The sequence below is a fragment of the Molossus molossus genome, unplaced genomic scaffold (assembly GCF_014108415.1).
Source record: "Molossus molossus isolate mMolMol1 unplaced genomic scaffold, mMolMol1.p scaffold_m16_p_7, whole genome shotgun sequence".
Lineage (NCBI taxonomy): Eukaryota > Metazoa > Chordata > Mammalia > Chiroptera > Molossidae > Molossus > Molossus molossus.
The window spans coordinates 9,293,718-9,312,573 of record NW_023425401.1 but is presented as its reverse complement, the minus strand read 5'-3'; the positions used below and the strand labels follow the sequence as shown (position 1 = coordinate 9,312,573).

General features: G+C 43.7%; 1 protein-coding gene across 10 annotated transcripts in view; it reads left to right on the top strand.

Annotated features, from left to right (window-relative positions):
• BBS9 (Bardet-Biedl syndrome 9) overlaps positions 1-18,856 on the top strand; it is a 378,994-nt gene that overhangs the window by 5,262 nt on the left and 354,876 nt on the right. For 5 of the 10 annotated variants that reach the window (XM_036246696.1, XM_036246699.1, XM_036246695.1 and 2 more), the window contains exons 2-4: positions 3,051-3,173; positions 5,616-5,766; positions 9,127-9,191. In XM_036246696.1, coding sequence (XP_036102589.1) covers positions 3,062-3,173; positions 5,616-5,766; positions 9,127-9,191 — 328 coding nt within the window. In that variant the 5' untranslated portion in view covers positions 3,051-3,061. Of the gene's footprint in view, positions 1-3,050; positions 3,174-5,615; positions 5,767-9,126; positions 9,192-17,182; positions 17,304-18,856 lie in introns of those variants that run through there. The other 5 variants (XM_036246701.1, XM_036246703.1, XM_036246705.1 and 2 more) reach the window with 3 other exon arrangements.

Below are 18,856 nucleotides of genomic sequence, written 5' to 3'. Positions count from 1 at the left end.
AACTTCAATGAAAGTGTAATAAAAGTGTTCATTACATTTTTTGAATACTTGTTGCCAGATTTGAGGTTTAGTTATCCAGCAACCTGTGTGGTTAGATGGCTCCATTAGTAATAATGAGCGGTGCACATGTTTTTCAGAAGCCCTCGCATGTATATTAAAACTCATCAAGTTTTCTGCTTTGTATTTTTTTCACTTTTATCATGGCCTGGGATGGAGTTTTTCTTCTTTTTTCTAATCCTCACCCGAGGACATTTTCCCGATATTTTGTTCAGATAGAGTGGGAGGGAGAGAGAGAGAGAAACATCGACGTGAAAGGGACACATCGAGTGGTTGCCACCCACACGACCCAACCAGGGCCGGGGACAAACTGCAACCGAGGTACGTGCCCTTAGCGGGAACTGAACCCGGGTCTCTCTGGACCGCAGGCTGATGCTCTAACCACTGAGCAAAACCAGCCAGGGCCCTTTATTCTTTTTTAAAGTAGTTTGTTTCTTTAAACTTGTCATTTTGAAATAATTTTATACTCACATAGAAGTTGCAATAATAGTGGCTTCCCAATGATAACAATGATCAAAACCATTAAATTTGTATTCGTACAATAGTATACAGATCTTACTTCAATTTCACCAGGTTTTACATCCCATACATTTTTATTTTCGGCATATAGTTCTGAGAAATTAAAATTATCCCCTGAAACCATCACCAATGTCAGATTACAGAGCTTTTCATCATCTCAAAGAAATTTCCTTGCTCTAGCCTGTGAAAGCCACACCCTCTCCTGGCCCTGCAACCAGTAATCTATCTGTTCCCCATCAGTTCAGTTTTATCATTTTGAAAATGTTATAGAAATGGATTGTTTAAACCCTGTCTGGTTTGGCTCAGCGGTTAGAGCATTGGTGTGAGGGCTGAAGGGTTTCGGGTTCAGTTCCTGGTCAAGGGCACCTACCTGGGTTGCAGGTTCCATACCTGGGTCTTGGGGCAGGCAACCAATTGATGTGTCTCTTTCTCACATCAGTGTTTCTCTCACTCTCTCCCTTTCACTCTATTTAAAATCAATGGAAAAATATCCTTGGGTGAGGATTAACAACAGCTAAAAAGAAACGGAGTTGTTCAGTAGGTGACCTTTTGGGATTGGGTGTGTTATTTCACTCAGCCCTTTAGAGCCATCCAAGTTGTTATTTTGTTTTTAAAAATTGCTGAGTTTTATTCCGTGGTATGAATGTGTCACAGTTTTTTTTCTTTTTTTAAATCCTCACCCGAGGACATTTTTCCACTTTTTGTTCAGGTAGAGTGGGAGGGAGAGAGAGGAAGAGAGAGAGAGAAACATCGACATGAAAGGGACATATCGAGTGGCTGCCACCTGCACGACCAACCAGGGCCGGGGAGAAACTGCAACCAAGGTACATGCCCTTAGCGGGAACCAAACCCAGGTCTCTCTGGACCTCAGGCCGATGCTCTAACTGCTGAGCCAAACCGGCCAGGGCTTGTTTTGTTTTTTTAGCTATTTACACATTGAAAGACTTTTTGTTTTTTTTTCTTCATTTTAGGTTTAAGAAATCATGAAAAGTGTAAAAACCATACCAAAGGCTAACATTTATTGAGCGCTTACTATGTGCTAAGTATTGTGTTAATGTACTAATATATTCCCTTTTTTAACTAAAAGTTTTAATTAATTTTTTTATCCTCACCTGAGGACTTTTTTCCATTTTTGTTCAGATAGAGTGGGAGGGAGATAGAGGAAGAGAGACAGAGAGAGAAACATGGACATGAAAGGGACACATAGAGGGGCTGCCTCTGCATGACCCCAACCAGGGCCTGGGACGAATCGCAACCAGTACGTGCCCTTGGCTGGAACCGAACCCGCAACTCGTTGGTCCACAGGCCAGCACTCTAACTGCTGAGCCCAACCGGCCAGGGCTAAAAGTTTTTATTTTTAATCGTGGTGAAATACAGATAAATTTTACCATCTTAACCATTTTTAAGCATACAGTCCAGTAGTGTTGAGTACATTAACAGTTGTGTACAACGCATGTCCAAGATTCTTCATCCTGCAAAACTGAAACTGTACTAATCCCCGTTTCCTCCTCCTCCCAGCCCTGGCAGCCACCATTCTTCTCCCTGTGAGCCTGACTACCCTCGGCCTGTTTCACTTAGCATGATGTCCAGGAGGCTCATCCACGCTAGCGTGTTTTAGAGTTTCCTTACTTTTTAAGGCCGATAGTATTCCATTGTACGTCTCTGCCACATTTTGTTTATCTAACTCATTCGTCCATGGCCACTTGGGTTGCTTCTGCCTTTTGGCTATTGTGAAAGTCCAGTGGGCTTTCACAAACACCACCTCAGTAACTCAGGGGTAGGTATGGCTGGTATATCCTTGTTCTACATGAGGAATCAAAGCCCAGAGAGGGGTGTGGGTTGCTCGAGGTCACCACAGGTAGGTGATGGTATAAATGCATCTATAACCTAGTTTTCCTGCTGCTTTTTTGGTGTGGATTTCCCTTTTTTCATCGGGCCTTTGTACAGTTATACTGGGGGAGGGGAGGGAGTGCCCTTTGAGTACTGTAATATACCAGTTCCGGTGTTAGTCATTTGCGGCATCGATCTCATTGGCTCTTCTCAGCAACTCATTGTGGCAGGAGGTGCTGCAGCCTTCCCAGTGGCCACACTGAAGAGACATTAGGTCTTGTGCTAAGGAATTATGTGCTAACTAGTGATGCTAGAATTTCAACCTTGATCTTCCAAAGAATATTTTTTTGTTACTTTGTGCAGTTGTCTACGAAATCTCACAGAAGAGAGAAGTGGTCCAACATAAATGTGTAATTTTTCAGCCTGACTTTCCAAGGTCCTTGCAAAATATCTGATTAATGCTTCCTCCCATTTGGATTTGTGGTTCCACATAGGTCCACCAAATACAAAAAAATAAATAAAGTTAATACAGGAATGTTTTTCTCAATGTTGTCCAAGTTTAATTTGTTTGCCTTAACAGGTAATTAATTCATAATTCATGGTGTGAAATGGATTTTTACTATAAATACATGTTTTCTTTTTAGAGTGAACGAAAATGTCTTTATTTAAAGCCCGTGATTGGTGGTCTACTGTTCTGGGAGAAAAAGAAGAATTTGATCAAGGCTGTTTGTGTTTGGCTGATGTTGATAATACTGGAAATGGAGAAGGTAAGTAGCTTATGACTCTGTATCTCGGAGTAAAGCATTATAGAGACGACATAAAAACAACTTCCTTTTAAAATATGTACTTGATAGAACCTCAGTGACCTGTCATAATTATGCCCTCATTTTGAAGTTATTCTTTTTTTTTTTTTTTTATTATCCTCACCTGAGGACACCTTTCCATTTTTTATTCAGATAAAGTGGAAGGGAGAGAGAGGAAGAGAGAGAGAGTGAAACATCGACGTGAAAGAGACACATCGAGTGGCTGCCACCCGCATGACCCAACCAGGGCTGGGGACAAACTGCAGCCGAGGCACGCGTCCTTAGCGGGAACCGAACCTGGGTCTCTCTGGACCGCAGGCTGATGCTCTAACTGCTGAGCCATACCAGCCAGGGCTGAAGTTATTCTTATAAGTGATCTTTAGGTAGCAGGATGATAAATACAATTCGTCTGTTTAGCAGTTTGTGTCTTTCTGGTTTCGTTGATTCTGTCATGCTCTTTGCTGGAACTCAGAAAAAAATGATAAAATATCGTTTAATTTGTTTTCATTTGTTGCAAAATTAGAACTAGTAAAATACTTTGAATTTTGAAAAAGTTTCTTTTTTAGAAATTATTTGAAAGAAAAATTACGTTCTTTTTATTTATTAATTTATCCGCAAGATTTTATTGTCACATAATAAAACAAAATATGAAGCTTAGAACTGGATCACTTGGCCCTTTCTCTTCTTTTTAATTGTTATTTTTTATTGTTTTAGAGAGAGAGAGGGAGGAAGGATGGGGGGAGAGAGAAACCAATTTGTTATTCCACTTACTTCTGCATTCACTGGTATATGCCCTGACCAGTGATCAAACCATAACCTTAGTGTATCAGGATGATGCTCTAACCAATTGAGCTACCAGGTAGCCATGGCCCTTTCTCGTATCTCCTCCCAGTTCGACATGCTGCACTCTCTTAATAGCCAGCATTCTCTTAGACCTGCAGTTGGACTCTTCAAGCCTCAGCACAATCTTTGTAGTTTTAGCCGTTTTGTGGAAAATCGGCTTAGTCTGCCCACCATAGCCACCCAGCTTCCTGTCATAATGTGCCGTCCCTGCAAATATAGAGCATCCTTGCTGTTCTTGTACTGTGTTCCTTTGTGGGGCTGATGCTTGCCACACTTCTTATAGAAAGTCCAGCAGGTTTGCCCTGGCCAGTGTGGCTCAGTAGGTTATTGTCCTGTTCACTGGAAGGTTGCTGGTTGGATTCCTGGTCAGGGCACACGCCCAGGTTGCAGGCTCAATCCCCAGTAGGAGGTGCGCAGGAGGCAGCCCATTGATGTTTTGCTCTCACATCCTTGTTTTTCTCTTTCTCTCTCCCTCTCCCTTACTCTCTCTCTCAAAATCAATAAAAAACAAAAAGGAAGTTCCAGTGGGTTTAAGGAATGTTTACTATGTTTGCAAGAGTGCTCTCTGCACAGGAAGCAAATTACATTCTTTTCAAATTGAATCTGAAAGCCATTCATACAAGAATGGAGAAATTATGTAAGCTCTATTAGTTTGTAGAAAACAACTGTTAAATCATTGTTTTCATTTTCATATTATCATACTAGAAACAACATTCTATTTTATTCTTATATTAGGTACTCCTGTTTGCATCTTCATATTTTTATTTATTTATTTATTTATTTTTATCCTCACCCGAGGACATTTTTCCATTTTTTGTTCAGGTAGAGTGGGAGGGAGAGAGAGGAACAGAGAGAGAGAAACATCGATGCGAAAGGAACACATCGAGTGGCTGCCACCCGCACGACCAACCAGGGCCGGGGACAAACTGCAACCGAGGTACGTGCCCTTAGCGGGAACCGAACCCTGGTCTCTCCAGACCCCAGGCCGACGCTCTAACCGCTGAGCCAAACCGGCCAGGGCTGCATCTTCATATTTTTAAGGTGGTCTTTAAAACATTTTAGTTCTCTATCATTATTTGAAATTTGTATTTGCTTTTTAATGATTTATAGAGATGAGTTTTTTTTTTTTTTAATCTGGATAGTCATTGACCTCTTAAAAATAATGCTTATTGCCCTGGCTGGTTTGGCGCAGAGGTTAGTTAGAGTGTCGGCCCGCAGACCAGAGAGCCCTTGGTTTGGTTTCTGCTAAGGGCATGTACCTTGGTTGCAGTTTGTCCCTGGCCTCGGTTGGGGTCGTGTGGGTGGTAACCAGTCGATGTGTCTCTCTCACATCAATGTTTCTCTCTCTCTCTTCCTCCCACTCTCCCTCCTGCTCTATCTGAGGATGGGTACAAAAATGTCCTCGGATGAGGATAAAAAACAACAACAAAAAAAACCCCACGAAAAACACCTCATGATTCCCCTGCTATTTGGCAACTTAAAAGAGTCATTACCATTACAAAGTTTATTTCCAAAGAAATTTTGTCACTATTTCTTCCTGATTTTCTTTAAATCTCTCTACAGATAAAATAATTGTGGGTAGCTTTATGGGATACCTACGAATCTTTAGCCCCCATCCTGTAAAAACAGGAGATGGAGCTCAAGCTGAAGATTTGCTTCTAGAAGTTCATCTACGAGATCCAATACTGCAAGTAGAAGTAGGAAAGTTTGTTTCGTAAGTACGGCCCACAGATTCTGGCATTTTATTTTACTTGGAGTGTATCGTTCTCTTCAATCTCTTACCGTGTCACATTTGTGGATTCGATATATTTTCTGCATATTGTCACCTAGGTATTCCTTGTGTACTGATTTTTTTTTTTTTTTTAACATGGAAGCCTATACATTTAAGATAAAATCATTTAGGACATTTTTAAAAAGTAGTAACAGATCTAAGATGCCTGATGGATCAGAAACTTAACGGAAAAGAGATAAACTTTTGCAAATAACCAGATATAGAAATAGAAAGTATTCACTTACTTAAACACTAAATGTTCAGGTTGTGTAAATGTCTCTTTAAATAATTAGATAAAGTAGCAGTTATGCCAATATAACTTTGAAGCTTTAAAATGAATTACTTGTTTGGGGTAGAGAGGTCCTTAGTTTCTTTCTTTTTTTTTTTTTTTATCCTCACCCGAGGACATTTTTCGATATTTCGTTCAGATAGAGTGGGAGGGAGAGAGAGAGAGAGAAACATCGACGTGAAAGCGACACATCGAGTGGTTGCCACCCACACGACCCAACCAAGGCCGGGGACAAACTGCAACCGAGGTACGTGCCCTTAGCGGGAACTGAACCCGGGTCTCTCCGGACCGCAGGCCGATGCTCTAACCGCTGAGCCAAACCGGCCAGGGCGAGAGGTCCTTAGTTTCTTAAAAGAAGCCAGATCAACCAATGAAGTTAAGTCTTCCCTTACAGGAGCTTTGTTTCAACGTACTTTATACTTTTAAACCTAATTTATTTTAGAAAACTGTTTATTAGTTTACATTTTGTTTACTATGTCTGCTTTTTATTTACTGATGATATTGCTGATTTTATCTTATTTTCATACATGAATTTTCTTAAAATAAGCCTGTATTTCTTTTTCTTAAATTAAATTTATCGAGGGACATTGGTTAATAATTATATAGGTTTCAAGTGTACCTTTCTGTGATACATCATCTGTACATGGTGTTGTGTACAGAACACCACCCGAAGTCCTGTCTCCGTCTCTTACCATATATCTGACCCCTTATTCTTTTTATTCTTTTCTTTTCCCCTTTTCTTTTGGTAACCACCATACTATTGTCCGTGCCTATGAACTTACTTGTTTTGCTTGTTTGTTTATTGCTTTCTGTTTTATATCCCACATAGGAGTGAAATCATATGGTTCTTGTCCTTTTCCATTTGACTTACATTGCTTAGCATGATACTCTCAGGATCCACCCATGTTGTCACAAACGGCAGTACTCAGCCTTAAGCCTGTGTTTATCACTTAGGAAAGTATCCATTGTGAGAAGTTACGTAGGCAGCGGTGGTCTCGTTCTCCCCTGCCTCTTCTTTTGGACCCCTCTTTTGGCTTCTTGAGTCCCAGAGTGCCCTGAGCTCTGGATTTTGGCTCCCCTCATCTTATCTGCTCATCATAACTTATTGGCCCCAGCTTCCATTTATTCAGGGCCCCGAGTCCTGCTGGAGAAACCTGAACAACCGCTCCTGCCCCGTACCCCTCTCCTGATGGGCAGCTGCTTCGTGGATGGCTAGGCCAGGGCTTTTGTGCACGGTGACAGGGTGCATCAGGGAGATGTGACTGCTGTGGTCGGTGACTTCTCCATCTACAGGCTGGTGCGATCAGGTGCCATTGTGTGCTTAGCACATACTATATACACAGTGAGGGGCGAAAAGGATGCTGACCTTTTTGTCTTTTTAAAAAGTGAAATGTGCCCTGGCCAGTTTGGCTCAGCGGTTGAGCATCTGCCTGTGGGCCAGAGAGTCCCGGGTTTGGTTCCTGCTAGGGGCAGGTACCACCAAAAAAAAAAAAAGTGAAATGCTATGACAGTCATTTTATCCAGCAGTCCTAAGTGTGGACTTCATCTATGTGATCACTTGTTGGAAGGGAGGAGGTTAACATTAGTGAGTGGATACTGTACTAGTATTAATGAACTAGTACCATCTCATCACTCTTGTCTCTGAGATGTGATCTGCATTCAGAGATAAGGAAACTAGCTGGAGCTCAGAGCTGGAGGTCACCCAGGGGGTTCAGACCCAGGCCTGCCGGACTCCACTCTCTACTATCTTTTCCTGTGCACAATGGAAAACTTGTTTTGAGTGTTCAGGGCACATATAAAAATGTCTGAAGGCAATATCAAATAATGATGGTTGTGTGGATTTGCATCCTCTCGTAGTAGAGCAAGTGGTGGGTATTTATGTATTCATTGTAACAATGTTTTGCAAGTTTCAGGAAATATAATTCTTATTTTCTAAGTGAGAGACTAACCCTCTGAAAGACTGAATGATCACACAAATATCAAGGTACTGAGTCAGGGTCTGAACCAGGTCCTAAGATGTCAACTCTCATCCCTGCAGTTTAGAACAGTGTAGAACGCAGTTCCGACCTTGGAGGCCTGCTGGCAGGTGTGTCTGAGATGGAAGGGACTTGCCAACATTTGAGAACAGGAAAAGGTCTTGCTTCCCAGCATATGAAGTCAGTTGGCTCAAATAAACTCATATGTATATACACCCACACACACCCCACATGCACACACATATATATGGAGCAGGAGATTTTGCATACATTCTGGCTTTTCTTGGGGAAAAAAAGTGTGGAGATCTGGCCACAAGCCCAGAACTGAGTAGCAATGGCCTTTAGTCCATCCCCCCCCACCACCCCATGTCCAGTGACTACAACCATTTACACCTTTACTCATTTATACCCACTGGCTTGACCCTTGCAGACTTTGAATTTCGGATTTCTAGACTCTGCCTTCCTTGTCCCTCAAAACCACTTGACAGGCTGGGCAGTGAGTGGTAGCAGTGGCTAAGCTGAAATATTTTCAGTACCTTTCATAATGTTTCAGAGCTAGACGTGATGAGCGTCATTTAAAATCATTACTATTGTTTAATCATGGTTAGCACTCTATGGTGCTTTTAGTTTACAAGGTGCTGTCACATGATTTTATTTCATTCAATGGAAACCTCTTATTTTCCAGAAGGGAGAACAGGCCCAGAGAGATTAAGGGACTTGCCCAAGGTCACAGGTGAATTGGCTGGAGAGCCAGGACGTGTGGGTCTCTGTGCTGTGGGACAGCACTCAGAAGAGCCTTCCACAGGACTTTCTGGGAGGGAGGGTCCCTCGGCCGCTCCGTAAGGCCCAGCCCTGGGCTCCCAGGACTGTCAAACCGGCTGTTTGTTGTTACCTTTATTTTTCAGCTTAGAATGTTATCTGGTGACTTAGTTTACCATGGCAGACTGTGGTTATAATCACTTTTAAAATTTATTCTACAGCCTTTTGGTTGCATCGGAAACTAATATTTAAACTTTTAAAACTTTCCCCATTTTTCAGAGGTACTGAAACGCTTCATCTGGCTGTGCTGCATTCCAGAAAACTCTGTGTCTACTCTGTCTCAGGTAAGAACTTTTTTCCTAATGAAGAATCTGTATTAAAAACTAGGCTTTTTAATATTATGAAAGAATAGATATTCTCTAATGTTGACTTGGTAGAGAACACAAAACATTCATTTGAAGGTTTTCTTCTTTTTTCTTCTTTTTTAATCTTTATTGTTGAATGTATTACAGATGTTCCTCATTTTCCCCCCATTGACCCCCTCCTCCCCGCTCATGCCCCCCTCCTGCCTTTCCCCACACTGTTGTCTGTGTCCATTGGTTATGCATATAAGTTCTTTATTTATTTCTTCCCAACCCCCAACCCCCTTCTCTTTGAGGTTTGTCATTCTAGCAACCAATTTGTACTTCTTAATCCCTTCACTGTTTAACCCATTCCCTCAACTCCCCTCCCATCTGGCAACCAACAAAATGTTCTCTGTATCTATGAGACTGTTTCTGTTCTGCCTGTTCATTTTGTTTGTGGATTCCATTGTCGATAGATATGTATTCATTGCCATTTTGTTTGTTCATATATTTTATCTTTTTCTTCAAAAAGACCCTTCAACATTTCATATAATAACGGTTTGGTGGTGATGAACTCCTTTAACTTTTTCTTGTCTGGGAAAATCTTTTTATGGCCATCGATTCTAAATGACAACTTTGCAGGATAGAGTAATCTTGGTTGTAGGTTCTTGCTTTTCATCACTCTAAATATTTCTTGCCTCTCCCTTCTGGCCTGCAAAGTTTCTTTTGACAAATAAGCTGACAGTCTTATGGGAACTCCCTTGTAGGTAACTAACTGCTTTTCTCTTGCTGCTTTTAATATTCTTTGTCTTGAACCTTTTGTATTTTGATGATAATGTGTCTTGATGTGGGCCTCTTGGGGTTCATCTTGTTTGCGACTCTCTGTGCTTCGTGGACTAGTATGTCTGTTTCCTTCACCAAGTTAGGGAAGTTTTCTGCCATTCTTGTTTCAAATGGGTTTTTGAGTTCTTGTTCTCTCTCTTCTCCTTCTGGCACCCCCAAGATGCAAATGTTGGCACGCTTGAAGTTGTCCCAGAGGTTCCTTACACTGTCCTCACTTTTTTGGATTCTTCTTTGTTTTTGCTATTCTGATTGGGTGTTTTTTGCTTCCTTTTATTCCAAATCGCTGGTTTGCTTCTTGGCTTTACCTACTCTACTACTGAATCTGTGTAAATTATTCTTTATTTCAGTTAGTGCCTCCTTCATTTCTGACTGTGCATCCTTCATTTCTGACTGGTTCTTTTTTATGCTCTTGAGGCCCTCACTAAATTCGCTGAGGTTCTCACTAAGTTCATTGAGCATCCTTATAAGCAGTATTATGAACTCAGCATCTGTGAGGTTGCTTATCTCCATTTCGCATAGTTCTTTTCCTGGGGTGTTGTTCTGTTCTTTCATTTGGGACCTGTTTCTTTGTCTCCTCATTTTGGCTGCCTCCCTGTGTTTGTTTCTATGTATTACTTAACAAGAGATATGGCGCTAGCTGAGACCAGATGCTGCTTGTTTGAAAGAATTTAAGAAAACCTGAAGCAGGATCCAAAACAGGTCAATCCTATGGTAAAGCAACTGGCAACAGCTTGGGTGGGCCTGAAAGTTGGGTGGGGCAGGGCGGGGCCTCAGGGAGTCACGAGGGCGGGGCTACCAGTGAGAGCCAGGTTGCTGGAGCCCCAGATATGGCAGCTGTGTGCCACCCCAGGGAAGGGCTCACCAAAGGACCAAAGGCCTCTGACAGCACATTTGTCCCAGGGAAAGCCCCCTCTCCAGCCCTCGCTCCAGTGCCAAACAGCTCAGTTCTTCCCTGTATGTCTCTGGCGCCCCTCGAGCTGCCTCCCCTCCGAGCTCAGAGGGAGAGAGTCCGATAAGTCCGTGCGCGGGCCCTTTAAGGAGCTGCCTGGGGCTCCAGCCGCCTCAGCCTCCCTGAGCTCAGTTCCCGCTGGTTTTCCAGCCAGAAGTGATGGGGATTCTCTTCCTGGCACTGGAACCCTGAGCGGGGCACCTGGTGTGGGACGGGGATCCCTCAGTCCTCAGGGAGGACCTTCCCAGCCGAGGTGTCCTCCTGATTTTTGTTTTTTATCCTCACCAGAGAACATTTTTCCATTTTCTGTTCAGGTAGAGTGGGAGGGAGAGAGAGAGAGAGAGAAACATCGACGTGAAAGAGACACATCGAGTGGCTGCCACCCTCACGACCCAACCAGGGCTGGGGACAAACTGCAGCCGAGGTACGTGCCCTTAGCGGGAACCGAACTGGGTCTCTCTGGACCGCAGGCTGATGCTCTAACCGCTTAGCCAAACCGGCCAGGGCTGGCCAGGTTTTCTTAACCTAATAAGCATTTCCCCCTTGTTCATTTATTCTTTCGGGTACTTAGGCTGTTATATTTTCTTGGTCTGCTATTTCCATGCTTACTGAAATTTCTAGTAGAGGGCTCCTTGTAACTCCTTCCTCTCAGGAATTGTGTCCAGGATTGCCTGTGACTAATAGAGACCAGTTCTGGGTACTTAGGACACTTGAGTCTTAAGAAATATGCAATAACAGTAACAAAATTCATTAGATGCTGAATCATAGTGGTTTTTTCTGTCTCTTTCTGAGTCATAGTGGTTTACAGTACATTTTCTTTGGTGAACCTCAAGTGTTTTTTCTTTACAGTTCCAATTTCTTGGCCTTTGGTTGTCTTCGCCGAACCAGACCTCAGGGCACATATTTGAGACTTAATCAGATTTCAATCCTGACACTGTTCTATGGGTACAAGTAGGTTAGTTAACAGTGGTTTCGTTTAAGCGTTTTGGGCCTTACTAAAAATATAAAAAGTAACCCCAAAATCGTTTCACTTATGAAATAACTTTTAGTTCAAGTTGAAAGAGTTAGTTTTATGGTTATCAATACTAGGAAGTTTTTTTTGGGTGCAGTAAAGCGAAGAGTCTGTGGGCCTCTTCCTTATTCAAATGATACTCACCTTTGGAGTCTGCTGTAAATGTTCGCTTTCAGGATTTGGATTTCTCACATTCATTCTCTTTATTTTATTTTATTTTATTTTTTCCATCACCATTTGTCTCCTCTATGCCCTCTTCTACCTCCACCCCCTCTTCTCCCCCAGCTGCAGTCACCCGCGGTTGTCCATGTCCCTGAAGTCTCTCTCTCACGCTCATTCTGTTGGTTTGGGCTTTCTTTGTATTTTGCTTTCAATTTGAATGCCGATTTGTTTTTGCTGTCACTGAGCTGGATGGTCCTAGGCAGTCTCTTTCTGGGGTGCAGTCTGTTGGATTCCTGAGGCAGGCTTCAGTGATTGGCATAGGGCATGTGGTTGGTATATTTGTTGAATGAATGAATGAACTAATTTCTGGGTATGCTGAGGTGATTGGTAGTGGCTCATTCTTATTTTCTTTTTTAAAAACTCATCTTTATTGTTGAATGTATTATAGATGGTCCCCCTCTTTTTTCCCCATTGACCCCCTCCTCCCCAATCCTGCCCCCCTCCTGCCTTCCCCGCACTATTGTTGGTGTCCATTGGTTATGCATCTATGCATAGAAGTTCTTTGGTTTATCTCATCCCACCTTCTCTTCCCCCTTTCCTTTGAGGTTCACCAGTCTAAAAACCAATTTGTGCTTCTTAATTCCTTCATCTTTTTCACCCATCCCTCCAGCCCCCATCCATCTGGCAAGCAATCAAAAGTTCTCTGTATCTATGAGTCTGTTTCTGTTCTGCTTGCTCATTTTGTTTGTAGATTCAATTGTTGATAGGTATGTATTTACTGCCATTTTATTGTTCATGTTTTTGTTCTCCTTCTCCTTCAAGAAGACCCTTCAACATTTCATATAATACTGGTTTGGTGGTGATGAACTCCTTTAGCTTTTTCTTGTCTGGGAAACACTTGATATGTCCATTGATTCTAAATGATAGCTTTGCAGGATAGAGTAATCTTGGTTGTAGGTCATTGCTTTTCACCACCTTGAATATCTTTTGCCACTCCTTTCTGGCCTGCAAAGTTTCTTTTGAGAAATCAGCTGACAGTCTTATGGGAGCTCCTTTGTAGGCAATGGACTGCTTTTCTCTTGCTGCTTTTAAGATTCTCTCTGTGTATGTATGTATGTATGTATGTATTTATTTATTTATCCTCACCTGAGGACATTTTTTCATTTTTTGTTCAGATAGAGCGGGTGGGAGAGAGAGGAAGAAAGAGAGAGAAACATCGACGTGAAAGGTAAACATCAAGTGGCTGCCACCCGCACGACCCATCCAGGGCTGGGGACAAACTGCAACCGAGGTACTTGCCCTTAGCGGGAACCGAACCCGGGTCTCTCTGTACGACAGGCCGACGCTCTAACCGCTGAGCCAAACCGGCCAGGGCTCTCTCTTTGTATTTAACCTTTGGCATTTTGATGATGATGTGTCTTGGTGTGGACCTCTTTGGGTTCAACTTGTTTGGGACTCTCTGTGCTTCCTGGACTTGTATGTCTCTTTCCTTCACCAAGTTAGGGAAGTTTTCTGTCATTATTTTTTCAAATAGGTTTTTGATTTCTTGTTCTCTCTCTTCTCCTTCTGGCACCCCTATGATGCAAATGTTGGTATGCTTGAATTTGTCCCAGAGGCTCCTCACACTATCCTCATTTTTTTTGGATTCTTTTTTCTTTTTACTGTTTTGATTGGGTTGTTTTTGCTTAATTATATTCCAAATCGCTGGTTTGCTTCTTGGCTTTACCTACTCTACTATTGATTCCCTGTAAATTATTCTTTATTTCAGTTAGCGCATCCTTCATTTCTGACTGGTCCTTTTTGATGTTGTTGATGTTCTCACTAAGTTCCTTGGAGGTCTCCTTAAGTTCCTGAAAGGTCTCACTAAGTCCCTTGAATGTCTCACCAAGTTTCTTGAGCAACCTTATGACTTGTGTTTCGAACTCTGCATCTGAGTGACTGTTTATCTCCATTTTGTTTAGTTCTTTTCCTGGAGTTTTGTTCTTTTCTTTCATTTAGGACATGTTTCTTTGTCTCCTCATTTTGGCTGCTTCTCTGTGATTGTTTCTGTGTATTAGGTAGAGTTGCTGTGTCTCCTAGGCTTCGTAGGGTGGCCTATTGTTGTAGGTGACCTGTAGGATCTAGTGGCACAGCCTCCCTGTTCACGCCAGCTGGGCCCTCAAGGCGCACCTCTAGTGTGGACTGTACACCCTTCTGTTGTAATTGAGTCTTGATTGCTGTTGGCATATCAATGGGAGGGATTTACTCAGGCTGATCAGTTGCAAAGACTGGCTGTGCCCACTGTCCACCGACCTCTGACTCCCTTGGATGATCAGCTGTGCAGGGGCCTACCACACATAGCAAGACTTACTTCATCAGGGCTCTGGTACCCACTGAGTCCACTCACTGGGTGTGTCACTTGTGGAGGTGGTTGGGTGGTGGTGTTTCGATGTGGTCTGAAGCTGTCCACTGGGTGTGCTGGCTCTGGGGCAAGGTCAGCCACTGCTGGTGTTCTATGTAGGGTGAGCTGGCATAAGCTACAAAGTGATTTGCAGATGGCTGTTTCTTGTGGTGGTCTTGGAGGTGTCCAGGAAAAGCCAAGTTGTGAACCAAAGCTGGCTACTTCTAGTGCCAGGCCTGGGGCCACTTAACAAGAGGTATGGGGCTTGCTGAGAACAGATGCTGCTTGTTTGAAAGAATTTAAGAAAACCTGAAGCAGGATCCAAGATAGGCCAATCCTATGGTAAAGCCTTTGGAAACAGCTTGGGTGGGCTTACAAGTCAGGTGGGGCAGAGCCTCAGGGAATCACCAGGGTGGGGCTACCAGTGTGAGCCAGGTTGCTGGAGTCCCACATATGGCGGCTGCCTGCCTTCCCAGGGAAGGGCTCACCAAAGGAACATCAGCCTCCGCCAGCACCTCTGTCCAGGAGAAAGCTGTCACTCCAGCCTTTGTCCCAAGGCCAAACAGCTCAGTTCTTTCCTGTATGTCTCTGGCACCCCTCAACCTGCCTCCCCTCTGAGCTCAGAGGGAGAGAGTCCGATAAGTCCGTGCGCGGGCCCTTTAAGGAGCTGCCTGGGGCTCCAGCCGCCTCAGCCTCCCTGAGCCTCAGTTCCCGCTGGTTTTCCAGCCAGAAGTGATGGGGATTCTCTTCCTGGCACTGGAACCCTGAGCGGGGCGCCTGGTGTGGGATGGGGACCCCTCAGTCCTCAGGGAGGACCTTCCCAGCCGAGGTGTCCCCCTGATTTTTATCTGCCACACATGGGTGTGGGACCAGCCCGTCCGTTCGCCCTCTTGGATGTGGCTGCTGCTTTAATTCCGTAGTTGTAGGACTTCCGTTCAGCTCGATGTCAGGAGGTTCTGAAGGATGGTTGTTCTGTAGTTTAGTTATAACTTTGATGTGGTTGTGGGAGGATGGATACCGTGTTTACCAACGCCGCCAGCTTGCCGAAAGTTATTTTCTTTTTAAATATATTTTTTTCTTTATGGATTTTAGAGAGAGAGGAAAAGAGAGAGACATAGAAACATTGATGAGAGAGAACATTGATTGGCCGCCTCCTGCATGCCCCCTACTGGGGATGGGCCCACAACCTGGGCATGTGTCCTGACTGGGAATCAAACTGGTGACCTCCTGGTGCATGGGTCGATGCTCAACCACTGAGCCGCACTGGCGGGGCTCTTGGTATTATTCTTTTTCTCCCTTCTTTTCTTTCTCTGTTACCATGATCATTTCCTTTTCCACTCTCTTTACAACAGAGGCCCTATGCAGTACCTCTCACTGTCCTGTGAAACCTTCCCGTTGTTGCCCCTCCTAGTAGGGGCAAATGTTCAGTGTTCCAGAGTAGGTGGAGAAGGCATGCCATAGGCTACTTTATTGCACGAATCTATCTCATTGCTCTTCGTTTTCCATCGGAAGGCTGTTAACTTCGAGTGCTATTTTATTAACTGGGTTACGCAGGCCATGGAAGAGGAAGTCTTGCTCCCGTCACTGCTGAATCCTTCTTCGGGAATTGGTCCCTTCTGGGGGTTCCATGGGGGCTCTAGAGGGCAGGAGAGGGAAGCATGCTAGACACTAGAAAAGAGGTTAGACTCTCGGCCTTCCCTGGTCCTGTTTGAATGATGGCCCAGAAAGACAGAATAGAGTTGCCCTTGGGCACTGAGCATAGACCAGAGGTACAATGTATGTTTATCAAAAACGCTTACTGAGCCCGACTGGTGTGGCTCAGTGGTTGAGCGTTGACCCATGCACCAAGGGGTCGCTGGTTCGATTCCCAGTCACGGCACATGCCCAGGTTGTGAGCCCATCCCCAGTAGGGGACACGTAGGAGGTGGCCAATCGATGATCTTTCTCATCGCAGTTTCTCTCTCTCTCTCCCTCTCCTTTCCTCTCACTCTAAAGTCAATAAAGAAAAAAATTGTAAAAACAAACAAACAAACAAAAGCCTACTGAAAGAAAGCGGCATGTTTACTCCCAGCTTGTTTATGGGACGTGGGTGTTGAAAATGAGAGTAGTTGGTCACGGGAATGTGATTTTTCTCGCGCTTTTACTCCTTGTATTGGTTTACAAGCCCTGTGTTCCCTGGGGATGAGGCGTTGTCCAGCCTGTGCTCCCTTCTGGCCCACCTCCCTTCCCTCTTGGGCTCTTGTTTCTGCAGACTCTCCCAATATCCGTAGGCTGACAATCGGTCTGTTTTTCCTGGCTCGGCTTAAATTGAGAAGCAGGGGACTTCATGTTTTTGTTCTCTCGGAAATGTTTCTTGAGGTTCCTGACTGAACTTTCCCCTGGCTTTCACTGTAACAGGGGAAGCGTAAACATTTTCTAGTTGAAGTAAAAACGCTAGTGTCAGCAGGTGACAGTGTTGTTGAAATTGACATCTTTACCCCCAACCGTCTCCTCCCCAATTATTTCTTGTCTTCTTTTGTATGCTGTGTGTGGCTAGGAAAAGATTTGAGGCAAACTAGAGGAGACACCACCTGGACACACCAAACACCCCTTAATAGTTAGAGGCTACTGTGCTGACTTCTTTTTGGTGGGTGCTGCGTCCTCAGACGCATGCTTAGTGCAGTCAGCAGGCCCTTGCTGACCTGAAGTCCGCCCACCTTATCAGACTTGGCAGAGAGCAAGCAGCCCTGGCATCTCCGATTCCTTCCTGATGGGTCTCAGTCCTGAGTAAGTGGTTGCAGATGTGTGAGCTTAAGCCATACTGATTAAGTTCACTCTCTCTTTTTTTAATGGAATTTATCGGGGTTACATTGGTTAGAAAATTATATAGGTTTTGTGTACAATTCTTTAAAAGATTGTTTTTATCTTTTTGTTAATCCTCACCAGAGGATATTTTTTCCATTGATTTTTAGAGAGAGTGGAATGGAGGGGGTGAGGGGGGTAGAGAGAGGGAGAGAGAGACACATCTGTTGGTTGTGGCCTGCACGTGCCCTGACCAGGCTGATGGAACCTGCAACCCAGGCACGTGCCCTTGACCAAGACTTGAACCCTCGGTCCTCTGGTGCTCAGGCCGATGCACTAACCACTCAGGCCAGGGCTGATTACCTTCTCTTAAATGGTCTTTTCTGAAAACCGTGCTTCTCAGCAAGCATTGGCTAAGCATTTGGCATTTTTATGGAAGTTTAATGTTTGCCATGAGAGGGCAGAAACATGGTTCCTTACTTTTGACAGATTTATGTAATCTAATTAGGTTATTTAACACAGCAAGCCTTTTAATTTACTCTGTGAAGGCTTTTATTTCATTTAACATCATTAGATTTCTCTGCAGTTGTCTAAAATGGCACCAAAAACTGTTGTCAAAGTGACCTTTGATTTTTCATAGAACATTTTTTTTGTTTAAATAAGATATTGTTTAAATAAGGCCAACAGCACAAAGGTTCTAGTATGCATTTATTTTCTTTAAAAAAAGTTTATTGATTTTTAGAGAAAGAGGAAGGGAGAGAGAAAGAGAGAGAGAGAGAGAGAGAGAGAGAGAGATTGACGTGAAAGGGACACATCGAGTGGTTGCCACCCACACAACCCAACCAGGGCCGGGGACAAACCGCAACCGAGGTACATGCCCTTAGCGGGAACCGAACCTGGGTCTCTCCGGACCGCAGGCCGACGCTCTAACCGCTGAGCCAAACTGGCCAGGGCCAGGGCCACTTACTTTCTAAGTGATGAAACTTCATAGTGACTTTAACTATGGGTCAATTATAATCGTAGGTATATACTGACTATATTCAGTCTGTGTATCCACAGGCAAAACCTGTGTGATTTTAATCTTATATCATTGATGCTTCTCTAGGAAAAAAATTTACATTTTCAGACACTACCTTTATTTTAAAGTAGTATCTGTGGATATTGCCTATTGTTTCATAGTTACACTACCAAGTTTATTTTTTTTAAAATATGTTTTTATTGGTTTTTTAGAGAGAGAGAGAGGAGGGGATAGGGAGATAGAAACATCAGTTTGAGAGAGCAACATCGATTGGCTGCCTCCTGCACGCCCCCCACTGAGGATGGAGCCTGCAACCTGGGCATGTGCCCTGATCGGGAATCGAACCGGACCTCTCAGTCTGCGGGAGGATCAATCTACTGAGCCACACCGGCTGTGCTACATTGCTAAGTTTTAAAGTGTTATCACCTGAAATGTAAAAAATGACCAGTGTGTGTGGAGCTTGTTCAGAACACAAGCCCCCGTGTTAGTTCATGCCAAGTTTGCTTAAATATTGACTGCT